Source organism: Bombina bombina, chromosome 5, assembly GCF_027579735.1.
Source record: "Bombina bombina isolate aBomBom1 chromosome 5, aBomBom1.pri, whole genome shotgun sequence".
Lineage (NCBI taxonomy): Eukaryota > Metazoa > Chordata > Amphibia > Anura > Bombinatoridae > Bombina > Bombina bombina.
In genome coordinates this window covers 616,495,353-616,510,242 of record NC_069503.1, presented here as the reverse complement: position 1 = coordinate 616,510,242, position 14,890 = coordinate 616,495,353, and the positions used below count along the sequence as shown (strand labels likewise).

General features: G+C 40.3%; 1 protein-coding gene across 1 annotated transcript in view; it reads left to right on the top strand.

The window, feature by feature from the left end:
* The window catches only part of LPCAT1 (lysophosphatidylcholine acyltransferase 1), a 451,016-nt gene that overhangs the window by 230,433 nt on the left and 205,693 nt on the right, over positions 1-14,890 (top strand). Inside the window, exon 4 of the mRNA XM_053714577.1 lies at positions 2,960-3,072. Coding sequence (XP_053570552.1) covers positions 2,960-3,072 — 113 coding nt within the window. The remainder of the gene's footprint in view (positions 1-2,959; positions 3,073-14,890) is intronic.

Here is a 14,890-nt window from a genome sequence, read left to right as displayed (position 1 = left end):
CTGCTAATCGGGGGGTCTCGTGTTTGATGGTGGGCAGAGGCCTACTTCGGCTCATTGCCAGCGACTCCCTCTATGAGCATACTCTTCAGGATCGGTTGTCCCCTACAATCATTCCCTGCGTCAGTGTTAGCTCCACCGCTTCTGTAGCAGAAGGTGTGTTTGAACCCATGTGGGGCTCCGGCTTTTTCATCCAGAATATGCTGGACATCAGCATTCCTTAGAGATTTATTTTTAACCTTCTTCTCTTTCGGCCATGTCACTCTTTGTTGTGGATGGTTCGATCCTAGCAGGAGCAGCTGTCAGTGACACTGCTCCATTTATATCTACAAGTTGTATCTCAGTTTAGGGGCTTCGTCTCCATGGACCTTCTTACAGGGATCTACTGGAGCAGGGTCCTTGTGTTCATCACAATTTAGATTCTCTGAGGCTGACTGCGTGTAATGAACGCTTGGTCTTAGCCATGAGAGGTTTTTCTGAAAGGATTGTTTATACTCTCATTTTAGCTCATAAACCGGTGTATCGTTGCACCTATCATAAGGGGTGCAGGACCTACTTCTGACATGAAGAGCGGGGATCCCCCTGGCATAAGGCCAGGTTTTCCAGGATCCTTTTTTTTTTTCCCCCCTCCAGAATGCTCTGGAGGAGGGCCTTTTCTGTTAGCTCCCTTAGGAGACAGTTTTCAGCCTTTTCTGTTTTACTGTTCGAGAAGCTCACAGAGCTTCCAGAGGTCCAGTCTTTTTGGTTCAGGCTTTGACTTGATCAGGCCTGTGTTTAGATCTAGTGCTCCTCTTTGGAGTTTACATCTTGTTCTAGGTTTTGCAGAAGCCTCCATTTGGGCTTATGCATGGTGTTGACATTAAAATTTTCTGTCTTAGAAGGTTATTTTTCTACTGACTTGCTTCGGCGCACAGAGTTTCTGAGATGGCTGCCTTGCATTGTGAGTTTCCTTACCTAGTATTTCTTGCGGCTAAGGCTGTTCCTCGTACTGGGTTAGGTTGTCTTCCTATGGTTGTTTCAGATCGTGACATCATTCAAGAGAGTGTGGTTCCTTCCTTGGGGCCTTTTCCATCTTCTTTGAGGGAGGGGTTATTTCATAACTTGGATGTGGTTCAGGCCTTGAAGTTCTATCTTCAGGCTACATAGGAGTTTTGTCAAACTTCTCCCTTGTTTGTGTCTATTCTGGGAAGCGTAAGGGGCAGGAAACCTCGTCCACTTCCTTGTTTTTCTGGTTGAGGAGCATGTTCGCTTAGCTTATAGAGTCAGCGGGACACTAGGCTCATTCAACTCTTGGGTTTTGAGAATGAGGCCTTTAGGGATCAGATTTGTAGGGCAATTACCTGGTCTTCCTTACTTATTTTTTCTAAATTTTACATATTTGGCGTTTTTGCTTCGACAGAAGCAGCTTTTGGGAGAAAAGGGTTTTTGCACGCTGTGGTGCCCTTAGAACAGGATCCGCCTCTCTATTTTTACCCTCCCGTTTTCATGCTTAACAGATCATTTATTTTCTTTCTGTATGAGAGTCCACGGCCCCCACCCAAATTCTCTGTTGTGCAGACTTAAATTTGGTTTTGTTCTTCTGGCACCATTTATACCCTGATATTTCTCCTACTGTTCCTTGTTCCCTCGGCAGAATGACTGGGGGATGTGGGAAGTGGGGGAGGTTTTTGAACCTTTGGTTGGGTTGTATTTGCCGCCTCCTGGTGGCCTGGTTCTGCATTTCCCACAAGTAAGGAATGAAGCCGTGGACTCTCCTCATACAGATGGAAAGGAAATTATCTGGTAACCATAATTAGTTTTTTTTACCCATTCCCCAGTTTTGCATAACCAACATGGTTATATTAATATGCTTTTTACATCTGTAATTACCTTGTATCTAAGCCTCTGCAGACTGCCCCCTTATTTCAGTTTTTTTGACAGACTTGCATTTTAGTAATGATGACATAAAGAACTCCACGGGAATGAATACAATGAATACAACCCTATCTATATGGTAAGCGTAGGTGAGCTCAGAAGTTTGCATATGTCTTTTAGCTATCTGGCAGTAGTGTTTGCAACAATGTTTATAGCAATGTTATACATAGTTGCCAACACTACTGCCATAGACTGCTAAAGACACGTGCATGTCAGCCTACCTTCAGCAAAGGATACCTAGAGAGCAAAGTAACTTTGATAATAGAAGTAAATTATTTTTTTAAATATGAGATGCTCTGTCTGAATCATGACCGTTTAATTTTGACCCTTTAATGTATATGGACAGGTTTACAGTCTGCCACACCGTAACCTAATGATATGAGCGCTGAACTTGCTGATGTGTACTGTAAATAGGCAGAAGGATTCTAATGTAAATGTCTGGCTCTAAATCATTAGTGCATGTACTTTTTACTTTACAAAAAGTGGTGGGTTAAACTCGCAGTAAGCCTTAGCAAGTAAAGTCCCACTAGATATTGCTAGTCAGGAGTGTTGAGGAGCGGCACTCTGGTGACTGGCAGTTATATCTGCTATGTTCTTTTCTGGAGTTGCAATGTTTAGCTCAGCAATGCAAGAATTATATACTGTAACAAATTAGAGACTACTATTTTAACTTTTAAAGCTCCCTTTAAACTATATAAAAGTGACTTGGTATACTGTATCTTTCATTACAAAGGTTTACTTCAATAATAATGTGTTATACCTTCAGCTGGAGGCGATTACATGATTCAGGTAGCTCATTCTAAAATGGTGGTTACAATGTAAGCAAATCATCATAAACTGCATGATTTTTTTTATTTAAAATTGTGCAGATGCATTTTGTCAAGTGACAAGATAGTGTTAACCCACAGATGTTTGCTTGTTTCAGTTTGCAATATTAGATAAACACACACACCTGGGTATTTCCACTAGGCTGTTGGTTTTGGACTAGTGAGAAACTGTGTTATTAACCAAATGTTTGTATTAATCCTGTATTTTAATTTCCCCATAGCCTTAATCAACTATATTCGGCCGGTGTTTGTATCTCGCTCAGATCAGGATTCACGCAAAAAGACAGTAGAGGAGATCAGGCGAAGGGCTCAGTCTAATGGCTTGTGGCCACAGGTAGGTGAAATTTTCTAGGCTCTCACACTGAGAAAACATGTTAACTTCATTTTTATATTTGTATTTCTTATCAGAAAGCTATACTGCATTTTATTGGGCTTAGTCTTTAAACCTGTAATAATTGTACCTACTTTACATATTGATAAGTTCAAATGAAGCAGGCAGCAATTTATTACATACTAGATATACAGTTGATCAGTCATAAACTATAAGTGCAGGTCTTATTTCTAAATATTTAGTTTTATCAGTGTAGTTGAAGAGAGATCAACAACATAAGTCTTACATAATCAAAGGAAAGACTGTGCAGTTCTTAGCTTACTTTGTAGGACTGTATCTACTTAAAGGGATAATAAACCCACATTTTGTCTTTAATGATTCAGATAGAGCATGCAATTGTAAGCAACTTTATAATTTACTCCTATTACCAATTTTTCTTCGTTTTCTTGATATCTTTATTTAAAAAGCAGGAATGCAACGCATAGGAGCCCGCCCATTTTTGGTTCAGAACCTGGGTTATGCTTGTTTATTGGTGGCTAAATGTCGGCCACCAATAAGCAAGTGCTATCTGTGGTGCTAAACCTAAAATGGGCCGGCTCCAATGCTTTATATTCCTGCTGTTTAAATAAAGATATCAAGAGAATAAAGACAAATTGATTATAAGAGTTAATTAGAAAATTGATTAAAATTGCATGCTCTATCAAAATCATCAAAGAAATTTTTTTTTGGGTTTAGTATCCCTTTAACCACTTCGATGCGCATGACGAGCTATGCTAGTCATGCACATTGCGGTCTGTGGGAGCATAACAAGCCCTTTTTGTCATCAAGGGGGATTACCAATTAAACAGATAACTGCAAAAGACTACATTTCATACTGACTTTTTGAAAGTGGAGAGCTTTGTTGTCTGCCGACTCAAGACTGTATTTGCTCAGACATGTAAGGCAAATAGTTCGAGTCTGGCTATTGGAAAACAATTACAGTAAAAAGGGATGTTAGTTTGTTTTAAAAACATTTAGTCTTGGCCAATTTCTTACTCTATAGCAGCATAGGTGATAGAAATGTCTTGTAATTTAAAATTTTGTTTATTTCAAGATTTAAAAAGAGCATGCCATTTTAAACATCTTTCCAATTTACTTCTATTTTCTAATTTGCTTTCTTCCCTTGATATCCTTTGTTGAAATCGATATCTAAATAGGCTTAGTAGCTGCTGATTGGTGGCTGCACATGCCTTGTGTGATTGGCTCATCCATGTACATTTCTCTTTCTTCATCAAAGGATATCTGAATAATGAAGCAAATTAAATAATAGAAGTATATTTACATTGGTTTTAAATTGTATTCTCTATTTGAATCATAAAAAAGAAAAATTTGGGGTTTCATGTCCCTTTAAGTAGAATGTTTTTAAATTGAAACTACTACAGGAATATCAATTTTGTATTTCCTACTAATGCTTCCTAGTTCATGGGTATAATGTGCATTTGCATATAGCAGTCAATGCCCTTTAGCAAGGAAACACCCTGCTGTAGCTGTAAACTAGTGTTCATAAGTAGGAAATGTTCAACTGGCTTTATTGTTTGTAGTTAAAGTGATTGATTAACAACTTTGACTGCTAGTCAAATCATATAGTATAAGAAAACTGCATTCATTTTTATTTTTTTTATTTTAAAAAAGTACTTTGATATTTTAATCCTTTTTAATTATGTCAATCATTGTGGTTCCTCTGCCACTCAACTGCTTCATTCAGCAGTGCAGCAATGTATAGAGCAGCCCCGCCCACTCTAAACATCACGATTAGGTAGAGCGGTCCCACCTACCCTACACTTACTTAGATTACATATTGTAAAGAATAGCTTTGCAAAGCTTCCTGGCTCGCATCCAAGTAAATACTGAATCAGAACATAAGCACCAATTCAGTGTTTACGTCAGCCTGATTGTGACTCCCCTTTCATGTACCATGCATGCGCAAAATTAACAGGCACGCACATGGTGATGTTAATCACTACTGGTATGTGAATGGCTAAATGACAACATCGTTGGACAAGGCAATACTCATGCTTGATGGGATTTTTAGATAGACTATAGCTATGCTTTTGATTCGATATTGACGATTATTGTCCTTTTTTTAAAACCACAGATTTGTACATAAAACGTGCGTTGGGAAATTACATCATGACGCTACTTGCTTAAAAAACCTGCTTGTGTTTACACTGTGTTGAGTCATCCTACAAGATTTTTAAACAAGTGATAGCATGATTTAAACCTTAAACATATACTGTATGTGCTTTATGCAGTTACTTTCATGTATGTGCTTTTCATTAGTTTGTGGCAACAAGTAAAATACTAAGGAAGTATTCAATGTAATAACAATTACATTTTGAATTAAATTTCAATCATGCAGAAATGTTTTTTTGATAAAAAAAAAATCAGAAATTAATATTTTCTTTCCAAAGGCAGGAAGAGTCCACGACTTCATTTATTACTGTTGCGAATATCAACATCTGGCCACCAGAAGAAGGGAAAGACACTCAGCCAAAGGCTATAAATATCCCTCCCACTTCCCCTATCTCCCCCGTCATTCTTTGCCTTTCGTCACTATAGGAGGATGGCAGAGAAAGTATCAGAAGATATGGATAGTCCTTTAATGGGTATTTTCCCTTCAAGAGAGGACTGGGGCTTGCAAGTAATCATGTAAATCTCTCAGTGAGAGAGAGTGGTGATAAAGGTTATTGTCTGGATGTGCAGGGAATGTTCTCTGTTTATGTTCCAGACAATCAGTCTAACAGCCCCTGGGTAACCAGTGTTAATAAGTTACACTGTTTTTTCCCTTTTCACTCAGGCCCCTGTCAGCATTGAGAGACTGTCACACCTTGAGATGCTGTGTCTGCTCCACAGTACTGATCCTGGAGGGTAAGGCTTTTTTTCTTTCCTAAGAAATGGTGAGTCCACGGATTCATCACTTACTGTTGGGAATATCACTCCTGGCCAGCAGGAGGAGGCAAAGAGCACCACAGCAAAGCTGTTAAGTATCACTTCCCTTCCCACAACCCCCAGTCATTCTCTTTGCCTTCGGTTCAAGGAGGAGGTGACGTTTTTGTGTCTGAAGAAGATTGGATTTATTTCACTTCAATCAAGATATTATTATTTTGAAAGCCAGAGTAGGTTTGCTCTGATATTTCTCTATAGAACTATGATAAATAGCTAGCATAAGAATATGGAATACTCTGCGTTGTATAAAATATATATATAAAAATTTGACAATTTAGTCAATTAATTAAAAGGTGATCTTGCAATAAATATTGCTAACATATAAAGCTAAAATAAACAATAGGGACGTCTGCCTATCTCAAGCAATCAAAAATAACATATGCGATATGTGCAATATATGCAACAGAACAACTGAATAAAAAATGTGTTGACACGTCGGTCAATGAAACGTAAGGTACCTTACTCTTTGTTCGTGGGGTTAAAAAACAAATATCTGATGAGGGGTTTGATGGCAGCCTTTGTTAGCCGTGGTGTTGAACGCCTAAAAGACTCATAGTTATTAGTGTTTTTTTTTTGTCCAATTACAGACTCCTAGCAGAGTTTCTAATTGGTGGTTAGGTGCGAGCCTCTATTCTCTATAGCAGAGAGTGTCGAATGGCTCGTGGTTGTTGATCGTAGTCTCTTCCGTTAACACACCTCCAATCTGATTTACGGTTGGTTCACACACCCCTCTTTCAATTTGTGGATAGACCTGTTAATCAGATGCCTTCGATACCTTTTCTTATAGGATCATCCGTTTCAGTGCCAAAGTGTGATACGGTTATAGTGATGTATAAATTCACAAATTGAAAGATATATCTGTACATTCTAAGTTTGAGCGACAAATACGGAGCTAATAAGTGAACAGTCACCACTCGTAGCACAAACGATAATGGTGGAGATCCCTGGGGTCCAGTTTTACAGTGGGTTGCTGTGTACTCCTTGGTCCTTGTCCTGGCTTTTCTCCTAAGCTGTAACAAACTATAGAGTCCACACAAGGGGCTGGAGTGCAGCTTTAAATGCCTTGGGGCCTTTCTGGAGTTCCTGTTATCCAGGAATAAATCCTTTTATCTCTGCATGCAATGTTGCAGTAAATATACGCGTTTCACCATAGAGGGGCTTCTAGAGGGGAAGATACTCCAAACATATTCAATTGATCATTTTAAAGATAGTCCTTCTCACCCATAGGTTAGATTTCCTTGGTTTTAATTGGGTCATGTTTTGTGGCACATCCCTCTATTTTAAGGTGCATTGGTGCAATACATTCTCACTGTCTCTTAAGGTGGTATTATAATTAGACCAGAAGATGTGGTATAAAATATATATTGAAAAAACTATACAACATTTAAAAAGAAAAAAAAAATATATAACCATTTTTAAAACTTAATAAAACTAGTTACTAAAAGAAAGAATTATAAGAGTATATATCATATGTCATCCAAAAGGTGGTATAAGTGTTATAATCCATCTAGATTTCAGGTGTTGGACTAGATGTCCTATATAATCTAGAAACCATCTGATGTCAGGGAATAATTGTCAAATGTGAGACTTGTGTAAATAGTCTTGTATCATCGGTCATTAATATATGGGTTATATATATTATATATGTGATTCAAGGAGTGGAAATTGCAAACATGGCAAAATGTTTTTAGAGAAAAACGGAAATTTCTAATTCTGAATTAAGTCCCTGAGGTTGGAGGGTTTGTAGTGTATAAATGGTTTCTGATTCTATTTTAAGTAGTTAAAATTCCCTCCCCTCCAATTAGGTAACACTTTTTTAATTCCCCAAAATTTAAAATCTGTCAGTTTATGTTTCTCCTTAAAGTGCTGGTGTAAAAGTCGTTTTTTTGTTTTGTTTTTTTCCGATAGTCCATAGATGTTCCCTGATTCTCTCCCTAAGAGTTCTAGTCGTTTCCCCAATTAATTGCTTATTGCAGGAGCATTTTATCATGTACATAACTCCTTTATCCTGGCACCTGATAGTTTCACTGATGTCATATTTTAGTTTGGGCTAATTTATACTGTTTTGTCTTGGAACTATACTGGCATAATTTACACCCAGAACATGGAAAAACATAATTTATGCTTACCTGATAAATTTATTTCTCTTGTAGTGTGTTCAGTCCACGGGTCATCCATTACTTATGGGATATATTCTCCTTCCCAACAGGAAGTTGCAAGAGGATCACCCAAGCAGAGCTGCTATATAGCTCCTCCCCTCACATGTCATATCCAGTCATTCGACCGAAACAAGACAAAGGAGAAACTATAGGGTGCAGTGGTGACTGGAGTTATAATTTAAAATTTAGAAATGCCTCAAAAAAAAGACAGGGCGGGCCGTGGACTGAACACACTACAAGAGAAATAAATTTATCAGGTAAGCATAAATTATGTTTTCTCTTGTTAAGTGTGTTCAGTCCACGGGTCATCCCTTACTTATGGGATACCAATACCAAAGCTAAAGTACACGGATGATGGGAGGGACAAGGCAGGAACATTTAAACAGAAGGAACCACTGCCTGTAGAACCTTTCTCCCAAAAACAGCCTCCGAAGAAGCAAAAGTGTCAAATTTGTAAAATTTGGAAAAAGTATGAAGTGAAGACCAAGTTGCAGCCTTGCAAATCTGTTCAATAGAGGCCTCATTCTTAAAGGCCCAGGTGGAAGCCACAGCTCTAGTGGAATGAGCTGTAATTCTTTCAGGGGGCTGCTGTCCAGCAGTCTCATAGGCTAAACGTATTATGCTACGAAGCCAAAAAGAGAGAGAGGTGGCCGAAGCCTTTTGACCTCTCCTCTGTCCAGAATAAACGACAAACAGAGAAGAAGTTTGCCGAAAATCTTTAGTTGCCTGTAAGTAGAACTTCTTCAGGGCACGGACTACGTCCAGATTATGCAAAAGACGTTCCTTCTTTGAAGAAGGATTTGGACATAATGATGGAACAACAATCTCTTGATTGATATTCCTGTTAGAAACTACCTTAGGTAAAAACCCAGGTTTAGTACGCAGAACTACCTTGTCTGAATGAAAAATCAGATAAGGAGAATCACAATGTAAGGCAGATAACTCAGAGACTTTTCGAGCCGAGGAAATAGCCATCAAAAACAGAACTTTCCAAGATAACAGCTTAATATCAATGGAATGAAGAGGTTCAAACGGAACACCTTGAAGAACTTTAAGAACTAAGTTTAAGCTCCACGGCGGAGCAACAGTCTTAAACACAGGCTTAATCCTAGCTAAAGCCTGACAAAAAGCCTGAACGTCTGGAACTTCTGCCAGACGTTTGTGTAAAAGAATAGACAGAGCAGAAATCTGTCCCTTTAACGAACTAGCAGATAAACCCTTTTCTAAACCCTCTTGTAGAAAAGACAATATCCTAGGAATCCTAACCTTACTCCATGAGTAACTCTTGGATTCACACCAATATAAATATTTACGCCATATCTTATGGTAAATTTTTCTGGTAACAGGTTTCCGAGCCTGTATTAATGTATCAATAACCGACTCCGAGAAACCACGCTTTGATAGAATCAAGCGTTCAATCTCCATGCAGTCACCCTCAGAGAAATTAGGCTTGGATGGTTGAAAGGACCCTGAATTAGAAGGTCCTGCCTCAGAGGCAGAGACCATGGTGGACAGGACGACATGTCCACTAGGTCTGCATACCAGGTCCTGCGTGGCCACGCAGGGGCTATCAGAATCAATGATGCTCTCTCCTGTTTGATCTTGGCAATCAGTCGAGGCAGCAACGGAAACGGTGGAAACACATAAGCCATGTTGAAAACCCAAGGGGCTGCTAGTGCATCTATCAGCACCGCTCCCGGGTCCCTGGACCTGGATCCGTAACAAGGAAGCTTGGCGTTCTGGCGAGATGCCATGAGATCCAGTTCCGGTTCGCCCCAACGAAGAATCAGTTGGGCAAAGACCTCCGGGTGAAGTTCCCACTCCCCCGGATGAAAGGTCTGGCGACTTAGAAAGTCCGCCTCCCAGTTCTCCACGCCTGGGATGTAGATCGCTGACAGGTGGCAAGAGTGAGACTCTGCCCAGCGAATTATCTTCGAGACTTCTAACATCGCTAGGGAACTCCTGGTTCCCCCTTGATGGTTGATGTAAGCCACAGTCGTGATGTTGTCCGACTGAAATCTGATGAACCTCAGAGTTGCTAACTGAGGCCAAGCTAGAAGAGCATTGAATATTGCTCTTAATTCCAGAATGTTTATTGGGAGGAGTTTCTCCTCCTGAGTCCACGATCCCTGAGCCTTCAGGGAGTTCCAGACTGCGCCCAAGCCTAGTAGGCTGGCATCTGTTGTTACAATCGTCCAATCTGGCCTGCGAAAGGTCATTCCTTTGGACAGATGGACCCGAGACAACCACCAGAGAAGAGAATCTCTGGCCTCCTGGTCCAGATTCAGTAGAGGGGACAGATCTGAGTAATCCCCATTCCACTGACTTAGCATGCATAATTGCAGCGGTCTGAGATGCAGGCGCGCAAATGGCACTATGTCCATTGCCGCGACCATTAAGCCGATTACTTCCATGCACTGAGCTACTGATGGGCTTGGAATGGAATGAAGGACACGGCAAGCATTTAGAATTTTTGATAACCTGGACTCCGTCAGGTAAATCTTCATCTCTACAGAATCTATGAGTCCCTAGACAGGGAACCCTTGTGAGTGGTAATAGAGAACTCTTTTCCATGTTCAATTTCCACCCATGCGAACTCCGAAAAGCTAGAACTATCTCTGTATGAGACTTTGCATTTTGAAAACTTGACGCTTGTATCAGAATGTCGTCTAGGTACGGAGCCACCGCTATGCCTCGTGGTCTTAGTACCGCCAGAAGTGAGCCCAGAACCTTTGTAAAAATTCTCGGGGCCGTAGCTAACCCGAAGGGAAGAGCTATAAACTGGTAATGCCTGTCTAGAAAGGCAAATCTTAGGTACCGATAATGATCTTTGTGAATCGGTATGTGAAGGTAGGCATCCTTTAAGTCCACTGTGGTCATATACTGACCCTCTTGGATCATGGGTAGGATGGTTCGAATAGTTTCCATTTTGAACGATGGAACCCTTAGGAACTTGTTTAAGATGTTTAGTTCTAAGATTGGTCTGAAGGTTCCCTCTTTTTTGGGAACCACAAACAGATTTGAGTAAAAACCTTGCCCTTGTTCCGTCCGCGGAACTGGGTGGATCACTCCCATTACTAAGAGGTCTTGTACACATTGTAGAAATGCCTCTTTCTTTATTAGGTTTGTTGATAACCTTGACAGGTGAAATCTCCCTTGTGGAGGAGAAGCTTTGAAATCCAGAAGGTATCCCTGAGATATGATCTCCAGCGTCCAGGGATCCTGTACATCGCTTGCCCAAGCCTGGGCGAAGAGAGAAAGTCTGCCCCCCACTAGATCAGTTTCCGGATAGGGGGCCCTTTCTTCATGCTGTCTTAGGGGCAGAAGTAGGCTTTCTGGCCTGCTTGCCCTTGTTCCAGGACTGGTTGCCTTTCCAACCCTGTCTGTAGCGAGCAGCAGTTCCTTCCTGTTTTGGAGCGGAGGAAGTTGATGCTGCTCCTGCCTTGAAATTACGAAAGGCACGAAAATTAGACTGTTTGGCCTTTGATTTGGCCCTGTCCTGAGGAAGGGTGTGACCCTTACCTCCAGTAATGTCAGCAATAATTTCTTTCAAGCCGGGCCTGAATAAGGTTTGCCCTTTGAAAGGAATATTAAGCAACTTAGATTTAGAAGTCACGTCTGCTGACCAGGATTTAAGGCATAGCGCTCTGCGCGCCTGGATGGCGAATCCGGAGTTCTTAGCCGTTAGTTTCGTTAAATGCACAACGGCATCCGAAACAAACGCATTAGCTAGCTTAAGTGCTTTAAGCTTGTTCATAATCTCATCCAATGGTGCTGTGCGAATAGCCTGTTCCAGAGACTCAAACCAGAATGCCGCCGCAGCAGTGACAGGCGCAATGCATGCAAGGGGCTGTAATATAAAACCTTGTTGAACAAACATTTTCTTAAGGTAACCTTCTAATTTTTTATCCATTGGATCTGAGAAAGCACAACTATCCTCCACCGGGATAGTGGTACGCTTAGCTAAAGTAGAAACTGCTCCCTCCACCTTAGGGACCGTCTGCAATAAGTCTCGTGTGATAGCGTCTATTGGGAACATTTTTCTAAATATCGGAGGAGGGGAAAAAGGCACACCGGGTCTATCCCACTCCTTGTTAATAATCTCTGTAAGCCTTTTAGGTATAGGAAAAACGTCAGTACACACCGGTACCACAAAGTATTTATCCAGCCTACATAATTTCTCTGGGATTGCAACCGTGTCACAATCATTCAGAGCCGCTAACACCTCCCCTAGCAATACACGGAGGTTCTCAAGCTTAAATTTAAAATTTGAAATTTCTGAATCCGGTCTCCCTGGATCAGATCCGTCACCCACAGAATGAAGCTCTCCGTCCTCATGTTCTGCAAATTGTGACGCAGTATCGGACATGGCTCTCATGTCATCAGCGCGCTCTGTCCTTAACCCAGAGCTATCACGCTTGCCTCTTAACTCAGGCAAGTTAGATAATACTTCTGTCATAACATTAGCCATATCTTGCAAAGTGATTTGTAAGGGCCTTGATGTACTTGGCGCCACAATATCACGCACCTCCTGAGCGGGAGGCCAAGGTACTGACACGTGAGGAGAGTTAGCCGGCATAACTTCCCCCTCGTTGTCTGGTGATAATTTCTTTACCGGTAAAGACTGACTTTTATTTAAAGTAACATCAATACAATTGGTACACATATTTCTATTGGGCTCCACATTGGCTTTTAAACATAATGAACAAGCAGATTCATCTGTATCAGACATGTTTAAACAGACTAGCAATGAGGCTAGCAAGCTTGGAAAATACTTTCAATAAATTTACAAGCAATATAAAAAACGCTGCTGCGCTTTTTGAAAAAAAACTGTCACAGTTGAAATAACAATGAACTAATTCAGTTATAGCAACCAAATTTTAACAGTAAATGTATGAAATTAGCAGAGGATTGCACCCACTAGCAAAAGGATGATTTAACCCCTTAATACCCAAAACGGATAATCAATTCAACAGTTAACGTTTTTATCACAGTCAAACACACTGTCACAGGTCTGCTGTGACTGATTACCTCCCTCAAAAATAAATTTTGAAGACCCCTGAGCTCTCTGGAGACGTCCTGGATCAAGGAGGAAGAAGCAGGAAGACTGTGATTGAATTTTAACTGCGCAACAAGGCGCTAAAAAAAGGCCCCTCCCACTCATATTACAACAATGGGAGACCTGATATAACGGTTTCTATGCAGAAATATACGTTAGCCATGTGGAAAAAAAAAATCATGCCCCAAAAGATTTATCACCGAGTACCTCACAAAACGATTAACATGCCAGTAAACGTTTTTTAAGAATCAAACATTTCAAATGTTATGTAAAGTTATCACTAAGCCTGCTACCAGTCGCTTCTACTGCAGTTAAGGCTCATACATTATTTCAGTATTAACATTATTTTCTCAGTCAATTCCATTTCCTAGAAAATAACTCTACTGTGCATACATTTATCAGCCTGATACCAGTCGCTACTACTGCATTTAAGGCTGTACTTACATCATATGGGTATCAGCAGTGTTTTCTTAGTCAATTCCATTCCTTAGAAAATATTTTACTGCACATACCTCATTTGCAGGGGACCCCGCATGCTATTCCCTTTTCTGAAGTTACCCCACTCCTCAGAATGTACAAGAACAGCCAGTGGATCTTAGTTACGTCTGCTAAGATCATAGAAAACGCAGGCAGATTCTTCTTCTAAATACTGCCTGAGAGAAAAAACAGCACACTCCGGTGCCATTTAAAATAACAAACTTTTGATTGAAGAATAATTAAGTAAAAAACTCCTAACTCCTCTCACGACCTCCTTCTTTGTTGAGAGTTGCAAGAGAATGACTGGATATGACATGTGAGGGGAGGAGCTATATAGCAGCTCTGCTTGGGTGATCCTCTTGCAACTTCCTGTTGGGAAGGAGAATATATCCCATAAGTAATGGATGACCCGTGAACTGAACACACTTAACAAGAGAAAAAAACATTTATCTCATTCCTAGATAGGTCTAGTTGTCCTCCATTTGTTTTATCAGTCTTAAACTCACTGGGTGCTCGAATTGTCTTTAGGTTTTTTGTCTTTCTATAAATTATATTGGGATATGGTGTTATCATATTCCCCAAAATTGGATCATTTTGCACTAAGTGCCAATGTTCATAATCTTTTTAAGGGTTCTGAAATCCTCATAATTTGTTAATGACACATTGATCATATCTCCTCCCTTTTGGTTCCCTGTTTTTTTTATCTTTATATTTGAGTAGTTCTTTTCTATCTATTGCTTCTATGTCGATTTTTCGCTTTTGTGATTAGAACTTTTTTTTTATACCTTTTCTCTAAGAATTTTCGTTCAAGGATATCTGCTTGTTCAAGGTAGTCCTTAGTCTTACACACTGTCCTTTCGGGACGTTCTCTTTCCATCTATTTAGATGGCAACTCTCTGAGTGTATAAGACTGTTAGCATCTACCGTTTTAAAATGTCTTTTTGCTTTCAAAGAGTCAACTACTATTTCAATTTATCTGGCTTGAGAAGATTCTAATCGGAGTTCTGATCAGTCAGATATTTCATCCCGGGGAGTGGGCTCTCCTTCTGGAGGTGTTCTCTAGGTAAACACTCAAATGGGGGGGTCCGGAGTTGGCTTCTGAGGGCGTTTTTGGCAGAACAAGCTTCCGAGGTTCAGTTCA